The 21,002-nt window shown below is 39.7% G+C and overlaps 1 protein-coding gene across 2 annotated transcripts in view; it reads left to right on the forward strand.

Annotated features, from left to right (window-relative positions):
- LOC125461829 (rab11 family-interacting protein 2) overlaps positions 1-21,002 on the forward strand; it is a 103,259-nt gene that overhangs the window by 45,623 nt on the left and 36,634 nt on the right. For both annotated transcript variants that reach the window (XM_048551094.2, XM_048551095.2), the window contains exon 2: positions 16,883-17,319. In XM_048551094.2, coding sequence (XP_048407051.1) covers positions 16,883-17,319 — 437 coding nt within the window. The remainder of the gene's footprint in view (positions 1-16,882; positions 17,320-21,002) is intronic.

Below are 21,002 nucleotides of genomic sequence, written 5' to 3' on the forward strand. Positions count from 1 at the left end.
ACTCCTGTTCATTTTAAGTGTTCTACATAGAAAACTTCTCTTCCCACCAGCCCCCACCCCCGCCAACCCCGCAGCCTCTCGATTTTTGGATGTAAATTTAGGAGGCATGGATAGTAAATTTGCAGATGACATCAAAATTGGTGGTACGGTTGACAGTGAAGAAGATTATTTAAGATTTCAAAGGGATCTTGATCAGTGGGCTAAAGAGTTGCAGGTGGGGTTTAATTCGGATAAATGTGATAATTAATTTGCATTTTGATAAGATGGACAAGGGCAGGACTTGCACAGTTAATGGTGGGGTTTAACTATGCCTTGGGTAGTGTTGTCAAACTGAGATCTAGGGGTTCAGGTATGTAATTCTTTGAAGTTTGTGTTATATGGAACAGGGTGGTTAAGCATTTCAGATGCTTGCCTCCATTGCCTTGATTACACAACCTTCGAGTATAGGATTGGGGATGTCATGTTTGCATTGTGCAGGACATTAGTGAGGCCTCTTCTGGAGTACTGTGTACAGTTCTGGTTGCCCTACTATTTGAATGAAGAAGGTTCAGAAAAAAATTTAGCAGGATGTTGCTGGGACTGGAAGGCTTGAGTTGTATGGAGAGACTGGTTAGGCTAGGACTTTTTTCACTGGATCATCAGAGATTGAGGGTTGGGTGACCATTATAATGGTTTATAAAATCATGAGAGGTGTAGATGAGCTGAATAGCAAAAGCCTTTTTCCCTATAGTAGGGGAGTTCAAAACAAGGGGGGCCTACTTTTAAGGTAAGAGGAGAAAGACTTAACAGGGACCTGAGCGGAAACTTTTTCACACAGGGGATGGTTCAGATGTAGAATGAACTTCCAGAGGATGTGATAAATGAAAGTACAGTTACAACCATTAAAAGACAAATGGACAAGTAACTGAGTAGGAGAGGTTGGGGGGATATGGGCCACATGCAAGCAAATGGGACTAGTTTAGGAAACTTGGTCAGCGTGGATGAATTGGACCAAAGAATCTGTTTCTATGAAGAGGTGTTGAACTATTGCAGCCACACAAGATTAATATACTTGTTGAAGGATATGGCATTACTGGCTAAACCAACATATATTGTCAATCCTTAATTGACCCCAGAAGGTGGTGGTGAACTGCCTTCTTGAACTGCATCAGTACACAGGGACTGGGTGGCCCTACTGTGAGGTAGGCAGTTCCATGATTTTAACCCAGCTACAGTGATGCAATAGCAATAATAGTTCCAAGTCAAGACATTGTGGGGCTTGGAGGGAAATATTCAGGTAATGGTGCTCCCATGCATCTGCTGCTCTTGCCTTCTTGTCAATGGCAGAAGCTACAGATGGAACCTTGGTGAGTTGCTATTCTATGACTTTTAAACCCAGCACGAGCACCAGCGATGTACATGCCCTCCAAAAACCTTGCTCCTCCTTCTAATAATACACAGCGGCAGCATCTATAAGATGCATTGTTGCAACTTGCAGAGAGTAGTAGTGGAAGGGGTTTTTTCAAATTGGAGACCTGTGACCAGTGGTATTCCACAGGGATCTGTGCTGGGACCACTGTTCTTTGTGATATACGTAAATGATTTGGAGGAAGGTGTAGGTGGTCAGATCAGCAAGTTTGCAGATGACACTAACATTGGTGGAATAGCTGATAGCGAAGGGGACTGTCAGAGATTACAGCAGAATATAGATAGACTGGAGAGTTGGGCAGATAAATGGCAGATGGAGTTCAATCCGGGCATACGCGAGGTGATGCATTTTGGAAGATCAAATTCAAGGGTGAACTATACAGTAAATGGAAAAATCCTGGGGAATATTGATGCACAGAGAGATCTGGGTGTTCAGGTCCATTGTTTCCTGAAGGTGGCAACGCAGGCCAGTAGAGTGGTCAAGAAGGCATACAGCATGCTTTCCTTCGTTGGACAGGGTATTGAGTACAAGAGTTGGCAGGTTATGTTACAGTTGTATAAGACTTCGGTTCGGCCACATTTGGAGTACTGTGTACAGTTCTGGTCGCCACATTACTAAAAGGATGTGGATGCTTTGGAGAGGGTGCAGAGGAGGTTCACCAGGATGTTGCCTGGTATGGAGGGCGCTAGTTATGAAGAAAGTTTGAGTAGATTAGGATTATTTTCATTAGAAAGATGGAGATTGAGGGGGGACCTGATTGAGGTCTACAAAATCATGAGGGGTATAGACAGGGTGGATAACAAGAAGCTTTTTCCCAGAGTGGGGGACTCGATTACTAGACGTCATGAGTTCAAAGTGAGAGGAGGAAAGTTTTATGGGAGATATGCGTGGAAAGTTCTTTACGCAGAGGGTGGTGGGTGCCCTGAACGCATTGCCAGCGGAGGTGGTAGATGCAGACACGTAGTGTTGTTTTAAGATGTATATGGACAGGGAACAAAGGGATACAAACCCTTAGTAAATAGATGACCGGTTTAGACAGTGGATCTCAATCGGCACAGGCTTGGAGGGCTGAAGGGCCTGTTCTTGTGCTGTAATTTCCTTTGTTCTTTGTTCATTCACTAACAATTCCTTAAATCTCAACAGGGAAGCTACCCCAGAAACTTTCTTTAGAAACCTTTATCACTCAGTCTGTCATGAATTCCACCTCCAGTTGAGATCTTGAGCTCTAGTAGTTTCACTTGGAAATATTTGTTACAGCATTAGTCAAAGTTAACAGTTGTTACTTGAAAGGCACACATCTAGTGGGAGCTTCACATTTTTGCCTCTAATGCCTTAATATAAATTTTACTTAAGCATGTGCTTTTGTCTTAAATTTCTGTGAAATTTATTATTCTTTGTCCTGACAATTTTTTTTTATTTTACATCATTTTCATTTCAACAGCTTCTCTGCTTTGATTTGAGCTGTGTTGCAAATCATTGTGCAATAGTTTTTCTTTGGCTAAAGTTGCAATGCTCTAAATGAATGAATATGCTTTATTGTCAGACACAGCATGTCTGATTTTTGCTGTTGGCCGTTGTTCGGTTTGAAGCAATAATACGGTCTTTTTCATTTTTCCTTAGATCATCACCAGTGTCACTGATCCAATATTAGGGAGACTTTTCTCTATTATAGGGGAGAAGAAGGGCAAATAAGCAAGCTGGTGGGCAGTGCTGAGAAAGTGCCCCTCTGCCCACAACACTTGACTTCTGGGCTGGAAGATCTGACTATCTTCCTAACCTCCATATGCCCTGATCTGGGGACAGTTTGAGCTAGAGATAGGGTGCTGCTGAAGGCCAGTCCCTATCTTGCCCTGCCTCTCACTATGCAGCCTGCACCCACGATAGCCCCTTTTCAGCACCACCACACCACCCCCCCCCCCCCCCCAAAACCCGACTCTACAGTTAGCAGTGGCTGCCAGCCTCTGGCCAGCAGCTTCTGGTGTGGCGAAATTTCCATGTTGAGGCTGCTGATAGGCCAAGAGTCCCTCCAGGTTGCACTTAACGTGGCTAATTTTGGAGCTTGATCCAGTGGGCTTTCTTCTTGGTGGAGTCAGCTGCGGCTTAGTTTCCCCCCCCCCCCCCCCCCCCACCCAAAATGCCCTGCCTGTGCATAGTGCAAAGAGCACTATGCCTCTGTATACCAACTTGCTAGACTTTTGTCACACAGTTGGGAGAACGACTAACCTCAAGATTCTCATCTCCTTCATTAGATTTTTATCTTTGCAATACTACACATCATAAAATGTTCATTTCTCAACTTGTAACTGTAAATTATTGCTTAAGTACAGGAAAAAACCCATTCTTCAAACAAGTCGTACTTGAAAAGCCACATAGCTGAACAGATTAGAGTTTTAATATGCGCTTTAAAGCGAATTAAAGATTAATGATCGTAAATAAAGTCCATTTAAAATTTCTCAACAATGCTACTCCCTGTATTGCGAATGTTATGAAAGTGGTGTTCCTTTTTAACTATCATGCAAGCTTATCAAATTTTCAAATTATTTTGACCAAAATTGTTATTCTGAAGTTAAATTGAGCTGAACATTCAAATGGGAAAAAATATTCTGTCTTTTCAAATACATTACTTTCCCACAGAACTAGCCTGCTGTCTGATTTTTGTTCATAATTTATCTTTTGGCAACCTTAAAATTGAAACTAGCTTTTTAATACAGTATCTTGCATAGAAGTAAGACAGCTTTTTGAATGTGAGATGCTGTTGATCTTGAAAATTAACCAAGTTATTAGTTTAATGAGAAAATCATGTCGCCATCACTTTGACTACTTTAATTTTAAAATGTAAACTGCATTTTTCATCCAAAAATATCTCTCTCATGACTAGCTTTCTAAGTTGACTGTTGAATTGTGTTCCAATTTGAACTTCACAAGTAATCAAAAGGATATAATGTGCAAATATTTTGTGATCCAAATTCCAAACTTTCAAAACAAACGAGTTCTGCCAAAGTACATTACTTCTTGTATTTGTCATTCTGACATTTTGTCCAGAATGTCTATTTAACATGATTTGACAACACAGCAGTGCGCAGTCTCTCATATCATGACTTGCAGTTACCAAAATTTACTGTTGAATTTAAAAATAAACGCTAAGTATGCTCAGGGTGGAGTCTCCAACGTTTTAACAGTTCAGTTTGGTGGTTAAAAGCCAAGCTGGCCTTTGGCAGCATTGGCTCAACTGAACAACACTGATTGCAAGACAATTATGTTTCTATATCCTACAATGTGCCTATTAGTACAGTGTGTTTGTTATTCACACTTTTACTCAAAAGAGCCTTTGTGAGCCCATATGGATCCTGGATGTCCCTCCTTCAGTAGAGCATGCATGGAACATTTTCATTGTAGTTCCCCCCCCCCCCCTCCCCTCCATTGCATTATGCTTCATATTTCCGTATTGTGGTCATATTTTTAAGGGTCATCTCAACCTCTATTTTTTAATTTCTTATTTTCAGTTTCCAGTGAGGAACATGTCCCAATCTTCCTAACTTTTTTCTTCTGTTCTGATGATGCTATCTTCCATGCCAGTGCTTCTAATTTTTCTTTCTTTCTTCAACTAAGGATTCCCTTCCACTTTCATTGATGGGTCCCTGCACTGTCAGTCATATATCCCAAACTTATGTTCTCTCCCCATCTCCAGCTTTCCAGAACCATGATAAACTTCACCTTCCACGTTACTAGCCTCCATGTGAAATGGATCATGCACTGGATCCAAACATGCCGTTGCTTCTTTGCACTTCATTTTCATCATTGTGAAGAGACTGTGTGTTTATTTCCTTCAGAGTGGTTTGGTTCATTCTCTCAACACTTGATCCTCACCCCACAGTCACATACAAGTGCCATCTTCCTTCCCAAAGTTTAGGCGTTCAAACATTTTTTCCAGGTAAATTGAAACGTCTTCATACTTTTGTTTTCCCATATTGCTATTCAGTGCTTAGTTTGCAGTCTCCCCTGCAGTGGGAGAATAAACAAATTGAATGATCATATTTCCGAACATTTCCCATCGGACTGCAAGTATGACCACGAGTTCCCAGTTGCTTTTTGTTTTAACTCCTCATCCCACCATCACTGTAACCTGTCTCTCTCCTCAAGTTCATACAATGTTCAAGTAAAGTTTGAGGGTCAACATCTCTTTAAGTATTCTGTTCTTGACATCCAGTTGAACAATTTCAGATTATTGATAATAGCTTTTTTTTTCTTTTCAGAAATAGAACAGTATTCCGCTATTCAGTTCTCTTCCAGACCAATTTTATTCTCGTTTGCTTCATACTATCATGCTTTCTGCCATTTAATCAATTCTGCCTTTTCCCTATTGCCGGTGTTCCTTTTTTATTCTTTCATCGTCTTTCCCTTCTTTTGCCTTATCTGCCTCTCCACTTAGTCTATTAAATGTGTAAGATTTTCTAGTTGTGGAGAAGAATCTAAAACAAATTGAAGTGTAACTTTTTTGTTTCTTTTTTCTAATACTTTCTGATCTGAGTAATTCCAGCATTTTGCATTTTATTAGTTTAATAACGTGCAAAAAACAAAAGTCACAAAAATGGTGGCAAACAACTAAATTGTCTGACTTGATTAGTTTCATAGTGTGATATAATGCCTGCTTTAACCAAGGCAAATCTTTCCTTTATCCAATCCCAATTTTCTATATTAGTGATTAGTTAAGTAATACCCAGCTCATGGGTAACAACAAGTTGTGGTTTATTGGTCTCGATTCTTCTGGTTCAACTATGGCATTGCATTTCATATGTTGCCAATACAGTTCCAGTACAGTTGTTACAGCTGAACCCATTTAAGATCAATTTACAGTGTGATGAGATGAAACCCTACTTGAGATGAAAATTGTTGTATGTTAAAAACAAATTCCAGTGAGCAACATTGACCCATAATTGAAAGGCTTTCTATAAAATCAAAATCTTCGGTCAACTGCAAAATTTAAGGCTGTAATTTTGTTGCTTGGCTATTTTAGTTTTAACTGTCTCCTATTCATACAAATCAAGGAAAACACGCTGTGGGCTTAATCTTTCTGACTGAATCATGTACTTAATTAATTAATTCACTTTTATTTTCTATCATCTTACTGTGAAACATTTATAGATGATTTCCTTACTCCCTCACCATTTCACGTCAGGATTTGAATTTAGTATTCTAAAAAGTTAACATTTTTTCTTCGGGAGAGTAACTAAAGCACAGCACGTTTACAGCTGGCCCCAACTTCTATGTGATAGGCTATAGAATTGTGTTTTATATCAAAATGTGGCTACAGTCTTGGGTGCTATCTATAGAAATGAGCTGCTGAGAAGTATAGAGTTTAGAACTTGATATAATTCACTGAATGCAACAAGCCTTGTTAGTTACCTTCTCATTTCTTTTCACTTGCCTGTACCCATACTCCATTTCAAAATATGGATAAGCTGCAGAGCTGGGCTGAGACGTGGCAAATGGAGTTTAATGCAGACAAGTGTGAGGTGTTGCACTTTGGTAGGAGTAACCGGAATGCAAAGTACCGGGCTAATGGTAAGATTCTTGGTAGTGTAGTTGAGCAGAGAGATCTCGGTGTCCATGTACACAGATCCTTGAAAGTTGCCACCCAGGTTGACAAGGCTTTTAAGAAGGCATACAGTGTTTTGGCTTTTATTAATAGAAGGATCGAGTTCCGGAAACATGAGGTTATGCTGCAGCTGTACAAAACTCCAGTGTGGCCGCACTTGGAGTATTGTGTACAGTTCTGGTCAGCGCATTATAAGAAGGATGTGGAAGCTTTGGAAAGCGTGAGAGGAGATTTACTGGGATGTTGCTTGGTATGGAGGGAAGGTCTTACGAGGAAAGGCTGAGGGACTTGAGGCTGTTTTCGTTAGAGAGAAGAAGGTTGAGAGGTGACTGAATTGCGACACACAAAATAATCAGAGGGTTAGATAGGGTGGATAGGGAGAGCCTTTTCTTAGGATGGTGACAGCGAGCACAAGCGGGCATAGCTTTAAATTGAGGGGTGAAAGATATAGGACAGATGTCAGAGGTAGTTTCTTTACTCAGAGTAGTAAGGGTATGGAACGCTTTGCCTGCAACGGTAGTAGATTCACCAACTTTAAGTTCATTTAAGTCATCATTGAACAAGCACATGGACGTACGTGGAATAGTGTAGGTTAGATGGGCTTGAGATCGGTATGACAGGTCGGCACTACATCGAGGGCTGAAGGGCCTGTACTGTGCTGTAATGTTCTATGTAGGTTGATCTATTAAGCATAGTTCTTAAATGGTTGCAGTCCATTGCTTTGGGTTTCTTCGGTGACCTAGCATAATTAATGTTCCAAGTCACTTGGAATGTACTCTTCTGTATATATTGACTCTCCAATTGGTAACTTACTATGTTGAATATTTTAAAACTTACAAGGGCAAGACTCACCCATATGCCGTGAAGTTGTATACTGCTATTGCTATCTGATTGATAGCAGCCCCTCAGTGACCATTGCAAACCCCTATTTTTACATAGATTTACCTGGTCTGACGTATTGCTATTTTAATGAATCCATTCTCTCCCGAAGGGCCTGTACTGTGCTGTTATGTTCTATGTTCCATGTTAAGATGAGTAGCAACAAATAGTCCAAAACCCCTTACTCAGCCTGTTAAATAACTTTTTGAATTGTTTTGTATAAGATTGTCCAAACCAGGCAACAGCGTGAAATTTTGAATCTTCAGATTTTTTTGATAGGAAAGTATTGGAGGTATTGCAATAGATTGGAGTACAAGAGTTTTTTTCTGCAATTACATAGGATCTTTGGTGAGCCCACACCTGAAGTACGATGTACAGTTTGATCCTGGTACTTAAAGTGCTATGCATCTCTTTAGAGCGAGTGTAGCAAAGGTTTACTTATACTATTGGGGAGTATTCCTTGAGGACAGATTTAGGAAGTTAAACCCCTGATTCTTTAAAGCTCAGAAGGATGGGATCTCTAAAATGAGTGATCATAATTTTAGATCATGAGTAGCAGATTTAAATCACAGATGAGAAGTTAAGTATTTCAAAGTGTCTATTGTCTTTGGAATTCACTACCCCAGAGTATAGTGGATGCTGAGACATTGAAGAAGGTATTAGACATTTTTAATTAGTAATGGGTAGAATGGTTATGGACAATGGGCAGGAAAGTGGAGTTGAGGCCGAGGTGAGATAAGTCACTATTGTATCAAATGGCAGAGCAGGCTTGGGGCTGAATTACCTATTTCTACACTGAGTTCTTCTGATTTCATGAAATATATATAAAATTCTTACAGGGTTTGAAAGATAGATGATGGGAGAAGATTTCCCCATAGAAGTAGAGGTCATGGCCTCCGAAAGCTTGATACAGTGACACATCAGAAGAGCAGGGCTCAACTTGGTTTATCCCCCAAGGGATAAACCACTTTTTTTGAGCTCATTAATTCCTTCAGTCATTCTGTAATGGTACTGTGTGTTTCTGTTGATATCTGGGGGAAGTTTAACTCTGTCAGAAGCAGAGTAAAAGTCATCAATATCCCCAATATCATAATAATTAAAGCCATAACACTTATGGACACCACAATACTTAAATTGACGTAAGTTAAACACTTCCTTTTTCAAAGAGAGCTGATCCCATGCCTGTACACACAAAGCTGCAAAAACGTAGGTTTTTTCATGAACTGGCAAGGTCATATATTGAGTGTTGCATATTGCCTCTAACGAAGCCACTGCACCTGAAGCAAATCATGGAATGTGAGAAACTGAAAACACAGATGCAGATATTTATGAAATAAAACTGTTCAATGTTAAGTTATACAGTTGACACTGGGTGTCCATAGTAATTGCATCCACCACTTGGTCATGTACTGTCTTGATGTCCAGAGCAGTCAGTCTGAATTCAGCTCTTTTATCCATCTTGGGACTGAGGCCAAAATTAGTGTGACCCTGGCAGAACTCAAACTGCCAGTTCGTAGGTCAATGCTGTGCAAGTACCACTAATAGCACTGTAATCAAACTTTTCCATCATTTTGAGAGAGAGTAGACTGATGAGTTGGGAATTGACTAAGTTGGATTCGTTGTGGCCAGAGCATAACTGTGCAATTTTCCAGACTGTTGAATAGATGCTGTTAGTTGTACTGGAACACCTTGGCTCGGGACATGGTTAATTCTGGAGCTCACGTCTTCAGTACTAACTGTCTGTGTTGTTGAGGCCTGTAGACTTGGCAGTATCCAGCATCTTCAGCCATTTCCTGGTTATTATGTGAAATGTATCAATTGGCTAAAACTGGCATGAGAGATGATAGGGACCTTCAGAAGGCTAAAATTGAGCATCTAATAGGCACTTTTGGTTGCAAATGTTTCCGTCTTGTTTTTGCACTGATATGCTCCGCTCCACCATCATTGAGGATGGACATTTTCATGCAACAGCCACCACCTGTTCGTTGTTTCTCCTCAAGTTTTGTTTTAATCTCTTCAGAAATTCATCCTTTGTATTACCAACCAGTTGTATTATTTGATATTCCTAACTTGATAGCACATTCAACAATTCTGTCACCATTTCTACTCCCATAAATTCTGCTTATTTCTAATATTGTACTCCTTTTCTTTAAATTTGCTTTACTAATGTTTTGCTTTTTTAAAGTGAACAGTCTTGACAGCAGCAAATTTGTTGATAATCTTTCCCATAACTTCAGTGCGGATGTTGAGAATCATTGTGCTTATAAGCCTCCTGAACAATGTGGTCTGCTGAATGAATGTGTACATAGAACACCAGATGGGATCTGAATTACAATTAAATGGATATTCTTGATTTGTGCCTTTGAAATCTCTGACAATGCAACTAAGTATTTTTCTGTAGGAAAACCTGACTGAATGGTCTCCACAGTTCATTCAAGCTAGCTCTAGAAATGCATTTCCAATCAGTGTTCAGACTTAAAAGCTTTCAGTTTCTTGCATCAGTTTTATACTATTGAACATTGAGCTGCATCTGGCACCTACTTGACCTCAGAATCTGGTTGTACTGTTTTTCAGTGCCATTTTGTATTTATTTTTGTATTGGGAACAATTTGTCTAAGATTATAGCCTTTTGGACATGAAAGGTCACAGAAGAAAACTGCAGACACTGGAAGTATGAAACATAAATAAAGATGTCATGGTGTTTCAGTGGTTAGCATTGCTGCCTGACTGCATCAGGGTCCTGGGTTCAATTCCACCCTCTGGCAACTGCCTGTGTGGAGTTTGTGCAAACACCTGTATCTGCATGAGTTTCTCCCCGGGTGCACAGGTTTCTTCCCATAGCCCAGAGATGTGCAGGTTAGGTGGATTAGCCAAGGGAAATGTGTGGTTACTGGGTTTGTGGTGAGTCTGCCTGAGATGCTCATCAGAGGATCAGTGTGGACTCAATGGGCTGAATGGTCTGCTTCCACACTGTAGGGATTCTATGTATGTATGTGTAAATTGCTGGAGAAACTCAGCAGGTCTGACAGCATCTTTGGAGAGAAAGCAGAGTTAACATTTTGAATCCATTGACCCTACCTCAGAACTTGAACCTCAAACCCAAGCTGCTTGTTCTTTTTTTTCAGCTTTCTTCTCTTTGGAATGTTTAATTATTGTAGAACCTGTTTAATGAATATATTTTTTGTAGTTTCTTGGGTATGCTGAGACCTTTTTCAAAAAAAAGGAACCTTTGTAAGCCATTTCTGAATACTCCAGCATTTGGTGAATTTATAAAATAAAGCTAAACTTTAATGTTTCAAGACCTTATTTCCTCTTGAAGACTTTAGTTTTCACCTATTTGAGAAAATAAGACATGGGAGGATTCTTTACATCACTTTTTTTTTCCTTACATGCTCATGTCCCCAATGGGAATTTGAGTTTGAAAGAGCCCTCGTGAACAAGATTCAGATTTCTTCTGACAGTAACTTAGAGGAGGGATAACGTTTAACTCTCTATCTCGTGGAGATTTTGGAAGATGACAATATGTAACTTCACTTTACAGTAGCTATCATTTGTTTTACTCTAAAGAAATCATCATTTAGAATGGCATATTGGACAATGCAACTTTTGATTGTTCCAAAGTTGCATGTCTGTCTAATTTAGGGAGCTTTTTGTACAAAGAAAATGATGGAATTTTTTTGCTAGCTGCAATTGCAAAGCGTTTCCATGTTTGGTAAAAATTTGTTTTTAATGGCACACAGATGATTATAGTAGCATTTTCCATCAGACTCAAAAAATAAAGTAGGAATGGAATTTACATCCAGAGTATGCCAGAGGTCATCTTTGTGCAATTAGGCTTAAATTATGCATCTTTGTAAGTTTTTTTTTTGAACATTGTTAGGAATCGGATCAACTGCTGAAGTAGATTTAAACTAGTAGTGTGCATTCATTTAATGTTCAATGTATTGTAATACTCAGATACAGAGATACAATAACTTGTCAAGTGCTGAGTGAAATGCAGCTGTTTTGCCATATCTTTGGTAAAATCTCATTGTTTGGTTATGTGTGCCATCTGTTATAACTTTATACTTCAGAATTTAATCAATGTTGTTACAGATATAAAAAATGTTGTTATAATACAGATGCGTTTCTGCTCCCTATGTTCATAGATCTTGGCGTCTGACATGTGCCAACCACTCCGTGCTATCATGGTACATCCCCAATTCGCTTACAGTACATGTCTGTACTACAATACTGCATTTCCTAGTGCATTTGCAAGAGTCATTGCAATGCTGTTGCAAGAACACTGTTAACAAGGACAGGAACCTGGCTGAAGGACAGGATCAGGCTGCAGCTCAGAGCCGCTTGTTTGCTGTCCTAGTGCTCACTCAACCTGCACCTACTTGGATGCTTATGGCATCTCTGCTTTCGTCTGTCTTGCCCGCCTTGCTTTTTAGGTTGCAAAGTCAGCCAGTCAACTTGTCGTGATTAGCAATCAAAGTCACGGGGTGAATGTAGGTGCACATCACTGTACATGTCAGTGTTAGTCCTGCACCATGTACCAGCAGCAGACGAGGCACCACACTGCATGTGCTTCAACCAAAAGGCTGTCTCTCCAAGTTGGAGCGAAGTCAAGTGAAGGAAGACACCCTTACTTCAGTCAAGAGACTCAATATAATAATTCTAGGGCAGCATCTGACATCAGACCGGAGGCTTGGGCCTAGCCAGCTGGTCGCTTGAGGCAAGTAGAGCCAGGGCCCTCTTCTCATAGTGATGAGAGGCTGAATGTAGGCACCCAACCACCTACTGTGGCTCCTTCTCAATTCCGTTTCCTGCTGGACTGAGAGAAAGGGGAGGTATTATGAATACAGTGAAAGTGGACGGTACAGCAGTTAATGCCAATGTGGTTGGGAAGGCATTGAGTTGAAGTCACCAGGCACCCACAATGACTTTCATGTTAGGAACGTCAGGCTTTTAATTTGTATGTGGCAGGTAGCAGAATACGACCTGTGTTTTAATTGGGTAAAGTTCTGTGTTATGAAGATTATAATAAGCAATAATTATCCTTCATAAACATCTCACCACTCCCTAACAAGGTTTTCATCTTGCATCCTGAAATCTGTTGGAACATGAAACTTGTTGCTTCTGACATTGGCGGGGGAAGGAAGACCTCAACCAACTTCTCACATGAATCTCCCAGATTTTTTGCCATGAGCCCACCTTATTTACAGCCCTAGAAAGATTCCACCCATAGTATCCTTAGTGAATTAGTAGGAGACAGAGGCCAGGCAGGGTTAATGGAGCGGTGGTAATGGGAATGGCAGATGCTGGAGAATCAGAGATAACAAAGTGTGGAGCTGGATGAACACAGCAGGTTAAGCAGCATCTTCGGAGCACAAAAGCTGACGTTTCGGGCCTAGACCCTTCATCAAAGAGGGGGGATGGGGAGAGGGAACTAGAATAAATAGGGAGAGAGGGGGAGGTGGACTGAAGATGGAGAGAAAACAAGATAGGTAGAGAGGACAGTATAGGTGAGGAGGTAGGGAGGGGATTGGTCAGTCCAGGGAAGATGGACAGGTCAAGGAGGCAGCTTGAGGTGGTAGGTAGGAAATGGAGGTGCGTCTTGAGGTGGAAGGAAGGGATGGGTGAGAGGAAGAACAGGTTAGGGAAGCAGAGACAGGCTGGGCTGGTTTTGTGATGCAGTGGGGGAGGGGAAGAACTGGGCTGGTTTTGGGCATTGAGTGCATGAGAGTAAGCCTGGAACAGTGTTGCATGCAGTAGTGAGGATGGTTAAGCATGGGCCTTGCTGGAAGATATGTGCAATAGCAGAGAGACCGCGTAAGTGTGAGGTAGTAGTGAGAGAATGTGACAGCAGCAATGGTCATTGACTACTTTCCTACACTGGGCATTCCTCAAGACAGCTGAGCTACATTGATCCAGTGGTAATCTAAGGCCAAGCTAACAGGGTCTGGTGTCATGCCCTTCACTGCTGAAACAGGGAATTATGGGCCTCCACCCCATATACCAGTACCTCCAGGTTTCTCTCTGCAAGGCACCTCTTTTTTTCTAGGTACACAACAGCCTTTTAAAGGTAGTGCCAGAGATGGTTGTTCTGGGGTAATGCTGAAATTGTTAATATTGATCTTGTCTAGCGCACATCCTGTACGGTATAGTCTCTATGCCTTTCTCTGTCTAAGTTGTTTTCACAGTATGCATTAAGGAAGAGGAATGGCCAAACCCTACCGATAATTATACTACGACACAAGCCCCAATCTGTTACAACAGGAATAGGGTTTCCCTTCTAACAATTATCCCCAAAATACCCAGAGAAGCTTGTCTATCCCCTCGTAATCTGTTGAGATCTGTTAAAAGAAAACTCCTGATCTCCACTTTACAAGTAACAAAAAAAGCTATTAATTTGTTCATTGTTGGGTTAAATAAACAAAATTACTGACAAACTGACAATTCCCCCTTAGACTACTAACTACTCCCGAACTGGTCTAAATTCTACTGGAATGCTGTTTAAATAAAGACAAGTTCCACTAATATTAACCCAATTAATAAGCAATAAATTATAACTTAGTCTGAGTGAACTTGGAGAGATTGTCATCTGGAATATTCTGTTGTCTCCAGTCTCTTCACAAACACTTTTCTTCCATTGATTATGCTTTCAGAGATGTTTTACCTCACTAATTTCTTCAATGAGGACTTTGACCTAAAATGCTGCAGTACTTTCGATTAAGTAGATGGATTTTCTCTGAGAGCTGAATGGTGCTAACTCTGGCAGAAGGAGTTGATTCTCTCAGATGGCAGTTGACTCTCCATGATTTTCTAAATGCCTTCCTCATATATCTGTAATGACATAATCAAAATCTTATATGATTTGATTTCAGGTTGTTAATACCATCAAATTTAAACTCAATCGGCTTTCTGTATCTAGGTGCTTTGTTTCAATTAATTGGCCAAATTCAAACTTGTCACATCAGAATAATACTTTTTTATTAAAATTTCTAAGTACAGTCAAAGCACAAATCTCTTTAAAGGAACCACACACTTTAGCTGGAAAAGCTTTGCAGGTTTGGTAGCATCTGTGAAGAAAAAGAGTTTAACTTTTTCAGTGAGTTCTGAGGAAGGATCACCGGACCCGGAACGTTACCTCTGACTTTTTCATCACAAATGCTGCCAGACCTGCTGAGCTTTTCCAGCAACTTCTGTTTTTGTTCCTGATTTACAGCATCTGCAGCTCTTTTTTGGCTTTTACAGGCTTCAGCTTCTTGCCTTCCAGTTCACAATTACTCTAGCCAACTTCGTAACACTGATATGTGTGCCCTTGCTTACTATGGTATGCCTGTACTGCTCGCAAACAAAGCTTTTCATTGTACTTAGGTGCACGTGGTGATAGATAAATCAAATCCAATCAAATCCTAGCCTTCCGGCTGAAGTGAACAGTAGAATTCAGCTAACATCAGATAGGAAAGACAACATAGGGTGACGGTGAATAGGTAATGAGGCAGGTTTGAGATGATAGCACAAGAAAACTCACTAGCCCTTGCAGAGAAAAAAATATTTATGAAATCTGACAAAAATGCCAAAATGTGGGAAGATTCAGCCCTTAATGTAAAATGACAATGTTCCATTTGAGACCTATTACCTATTGCATATACATACCCTTGCTTAGTTAAGAATTGCTGCTAACAATGATGGGAAAACATTTTAATTGAGAAAACTTTATATTTTGTGAAAAGTTATTTCTAATCGTTGCTTGCTGAATTTTGCTTGCTGCTCACCAGTAGCCTTAGTTCATAGTTCACCTGAAACTGTTAGTACATTTAGAAAGAAAATTTAGTATTTTCTTGTATTGCTAGCTTTGCCTATTTAGCTTTAGTCTTTTTGTATGAAAACTGGCATTAACTTTTGCAATTAGTTTACAGGAATGTAGCTTGTAACGCAGCATTTTGAGCTTGTCCATTGAAAATGGGAACTATAATGGCCAACAGCAATGAATAGTTAAATCTGAGTCATGGTGTTTCAGTTTTTCTCATTTGTATACGTGCTGCAGAGTCAGGGAATGTTATTGTAAAAAGTTGAAGCAAGGTGATGTTGGTATGCATGCGTGTTAAGTTAACAGGTCCTTTTATAGTAAAGAAGGCAAAATATAACTGATAAATGTCAGATATTATGGGTGCTATAATGAATTGACTAGATTATGGAGATCAGACATAAATCTTTGTAATATTTAGACATTTTCAGTTGTGTGCCACTCGTATTTAAAAGTTCATATGATATTAATCCATAGAGATGAGACCTTTTCGACTTGCCTTGTCAGAAGAACTTTAATTTCGCAGAAGTGGTACAAATGAACTTAAAGCGCCCAAGCCTATAAAGCAGTGGTTTATGTTCAAGCTGAAGGCATGTAATTTGATAACAAAAAACATAAAACCTAACATATAACATTACGGCACAGTACAGGCCCTTCGGCCCTCAATGTTGTGCCGACCTGTCATACCGACCTCAAGCCCATCTAACCTACACTATTCCATGTATGTCCATATGCTTATCCAAAAAAGACAGGGTTAAATGTCAAAATAATACAAGATGTCAATCCTTGAACCAACCAAGATTTTAAAAAGAGGTAGTTTCTATACATAATCCATCTTACAAAGACCTGTGTACATCACAAGCTATACCCAACTTTGTACTGATGCCTGAATATTTTTCACGTTCTCATTTACTGCAATAACTTTCTGCATTGGTATTCAAGCTAAAACTCCAAATCCTTCATCTCAAAGTAGAACCTATCATTTAATGTACTGTACAGTCATAGTAACTTCCTTTTAACAACTGTTTTAGGCTAAGCCTAATGAATAAAATTAGACATGTACTTTTAGCAATGAGCACTGTTTTAGTACAAAATTAGAAATGATTTTATTTTAGACTGCTGTGTTGAGTTAAGCTGTGCCTTTAATGTTTGCATTCGTATCTGTTCTTATGCATAGTAACAAGTTCCACATTGTGTTTAGGTGGTTCAAGTTGGAATCTAAACCAGGAAAGAAGTCAAAAGAAAGAGGTGCAATTCAAGTTTCCATCCAATTCATGCGAAACAATATGACTGCAAGTATGTTCGACCTTTCCATGAAGGATAAAACGAGGTCCCCTTTTGCCAAACTGAAAGACAAAATGAAGGGAAGAAAAAATGATGCCACTTTTTCTGATCATTCATCTGCAATAATTCCAAGTACATCTGCTAAACCTGATCAAGAAGCATTGGAGACAGACTTAGAACTAAAATCAAAGCCAAAAAGAGCCTTTTTCTTGGGACCACAGAGGTTATCGTCTGCCCAGTCAATGTCAGATTTACCTGGTCCCCGTCCAGCACTGGGGAAAATCAAATCTAATACCGTAGGCCATGTGGTCTACAAGCCTCCTACAGATTCTGTTCACTCCAGTGAAGAAAAAGGTAAGTCCGTTCACAAAGACTGAATTCTACTGGTTATGCTTTAAGTACATATTTTGATTTACATTGATTTTAAAAATGCTAAAATTAGTTTGCTTCATAGAAAAGCCTTTTTTTTTCAAATTTGGCCTCTTAGTCTGCTCTGCATTCTGCTGAGGAGATATTAGTATCAAGTCAAAAAAAATACAAAAGCCAAGTAAATTGAATATAAAATTAATGCATGAATTAATGACAACACTGAAACATCATGAACTGGTTTAAGTGTAGTAAATGGTTTATTTACTGTTGTTGAGCTAATGAAAATTTAAATTATTTTGACTGTAAACTTGTGTCTCTTTTGTGGTCACTAAACTTTATGAAACTAAATAATGAAGCAAGTATATTCATTGATTGTATCTATTATTTGATTGGAATGCTTTAGTTGCATTTTGGAGCACCAAAACAATACCATTTCCTGCTGTATAAGGTTTAAATTTGAACGTAATGAGATGTGAGCCAGTGTGATCAGCAAAAGAAAGCGCCCTAACCCAAGTGATGAAAGTTTAGGAAGATTGGTAAAAGTAGTACTTTTTTTTAAATTTCATAAAAAATATGATGATGAGCTTAGTGGAGCAGGCTTCAGAGCCATATGATCCACTTTTCACATGTTTATCATTTCAAAGCATAGAAATTAAGGAGTTGAAACACATCCATCAATGATGAAGTGAGAGGGCTTAGATAAGGGAAATGGATGAGTTGGTAGTAGCAGTGTTGGTAAAGATTATGGATTGAGAGAACTGGGATCATGGTAGGATTTGAATTCAGACATGAGCATGTAAATTTGGGGTAGGGAGTCACTGGGTCATCAAGGATTAGTGTAATAGGAGGATTTGATTTGTGATAGAATGTCTGGATCAGCATTTTTGAGTTTGTCAAAGTTCACTGAACAGGCATGCATGGGATTAAATTTGCCTTTTGGTGACAGGATCAGAGGCAGATTTGTTTGAAGCTCTGGTCACCCAGTTATAGGAAGAATATTGGTACATTGGAGAGGGGTCAGAAGAGATTCACCAGGATATTGCTGGGTATGGGAGATTTGAGTTACAGCAGAAAGCTGGATAGGCTGGCACTTTTTCACTGGAGTGGAGGATGTTGAGAGGTGACCTTATAGAAAGTGTGCAAAATAATGAGGGGTATAGATAGAGTTAATGGGCGTTGTCTTTTCCCTAGGATGGAGGATTTCAAGACGACGAGGCACATTTTTTAAATGAGACGGGAGATTTAAAGACAAGGAACAAATTTTTTACATACAAGGTTGTGAAATGAACTTGAGGAAGTGGCGAATGTGGGCATAATTACAGCATTTAAAACACATTTGGAAAGTTAGATTAATAGGAAAGGTGTGAAGGGACATACGAGGAACTGCAGATACTGGAGAATCTGAGATAACAAGGTGTAGAGCTGGATGAACACACCAGGCCAAGCAGCATCAGTAGGATCAGGAAAGCTGATGTTTCAGGCCTAGACCCTTCTGTCAGCTTTCCTGCTCCTCTGATGCTGCTTGGCCTGCTGTGTTCATCCAGCTCTACATCTTGTTATCCAAGGTTTGGAGGGATTTGGGCCAGAAGCAGGCAAGTGGGATCAATTTAGTTTGGGATTATGTTCAGCGTGGACTGGGTGGACCAAAGGGACGGTTTCCATGCTGTATGACTCTTACTCTCAACCAGCAAAGGCAGGTAATATAATGGGGGTGTGAAAAGATGGTCCTCCTGATTGAGAGGATATAAAGTTAGAAATCCTGCTCAAAAATGCAAATGTATGCTGAGATTACAAAGTCATTCTGCCTGCGATTGTGGTGATGGTGTTAGTTCAGATTTGAAACTGCTGCTTTGTCTGATTGTTTAGCTGGAGGATATTACAACACAGTTAAAATATAATTTTGAACAAGTGACCTGGCAGTGTGCAAATATAGGTATTTCTCCTATAATGCCATAGTTGTGTTTTTGTGACCTCGTGCCACAGAAAATCACCGTAGAAAATTGCATTATTGGGAAATTGCTATAGAAAATCACTATACCATACAGTAGAAAATTCACGTTATCCAAATAGAGTCCACTATTCATTAATCACATGACAGCCAATTCACGTTGAAGAAACACGTGTTGTAGCAGAAATACCTGTGATCAAATTCGGAAATTAGAGCTGGGTATACAGGGGTAAATGCTGTCAAATGCCTCCAAGGTGGTGGGGGGAGGTCTGCATGCTCACCAGAAAGAAGGGCCAAGAATGAACCTCTGCACTTTTCTTAGCCTTGAAACATATTCCAGCATATGCAGTTATTTAATACTTAAAAGACGGTTTATAATGTATTTATCCAGAAATGTAGATTCTGAACACTTCTGAAGCTGCTTTTCTCTAATATTCCATGAAGAGTTCTCCCTGAGGATGATTGTAGGAAGTACTTAAAGAAGTGGCCAAGTTACAATGTAGATGCGCTGCAATGTTACTGGGGAAAGTTGATTAAAGAGGGAATAAAATGGATTTATAGACAGACATGGGCTTTTTATTCCTCTTTCTGTGTAGCATTACAATGGGATAAGGTAGTGATAGATGTTCCTGTTGGTCACAACATTGTAATGAAGGGTTTGTCGTTTCCTTCTGATGATAGTTAGAATGTGATAATCAGCCACAAATTCTTGAACTAGATTCCAAGAGTGAGTTTCAAAAAGTAGTTTGGTTGCTTGAACCAGGGTTTATCCTATTAAGTGGTATGGATTATGTGGAAATTAAATTTGGATGACTTTGAGGAGAAGCACTGTATGTTTCTCTGCTATAATCGGTCTTTGATTCTATGAATATCTCCAATAGCTGGAATCTTTGCTGTTAATTGAAATTTGGGATTATTTCTCTTAGTCTTGTTAATTTTCTAGCAAGTAAGACAAAGAATTGTAATTTCAACCAGCAAATAAAGTCTTTTGTTTTGAGATTTTCAACAACTTTGCCCAGACTCTGATGGGAAGGAAAGTATGGCAGCAACATAGAGTAGTCCTATCACACAACACTATGTGAAAATTTCGATGCGGAATTGTCCTGGAAGTAGAAACTTCCATTATTTGGTGCCTACTAGCCTCCAAAACAGCCCGCGCCTCAGTTATTTGGAGATTTCTGACGATTCCTACTGATTTGGCTTAACGGTTACCGAGGAAATATTAAACAAATTTAAAACCCGCGTCAGCTCCGAGCTAACTGTTAAATTGAAGTCTACCACTATCAAGACTCCCAGACCCGATGAAAACTTAACAAAATCCTGAACCAACCCCTGCCACTCTCCATTGACCTATCTGTCTGACCCCACCCTAAAAGCCCTGACCATCTTTTGCACCCCTCTGTAAAGCTAGACTTAACTGGGTCAGAGAGATCTGACCCAGCGTTGGGTCGAAAGATCTTGGTGCAAAGAATAACATGCAGCAAAGTTTTGATGAGATAACAAGTTTATAAAGTAAAGAATGGCCCGGTCTAGAGATTTCAAAAACGTGCATCAGTGTTTCAGCAACTAACAAGCTATGGCAGCGTGCACTCTAAATCTGGATTGTGTTGATATAAGCATTATCACCTGAGAACAAAAAAAAACTTAAGAGGAGATATCATTGTGTATAATATCGTGGATGGACTTGATAAGTAAAGAGAACATGCTTCCATTGGCTGAA

The sequence above is a fragment of the Stegostoma tigrinum genome, chromosome 20, assembly GCF_030684315.1.
Source record: "Stegostoma tigrinum isolate sSteTig4 chromosome 20, sSteTig4.hap1, whole genome shotgun sequence".
Taxonomy (NCBI): domain Eukaryota; kingdom Metazoa; phylum Chordata; class Chondrichthyes; order Orectolobiformes; family Stegostomatidae; genus Stegostoma; species Stegostoma tigrinum.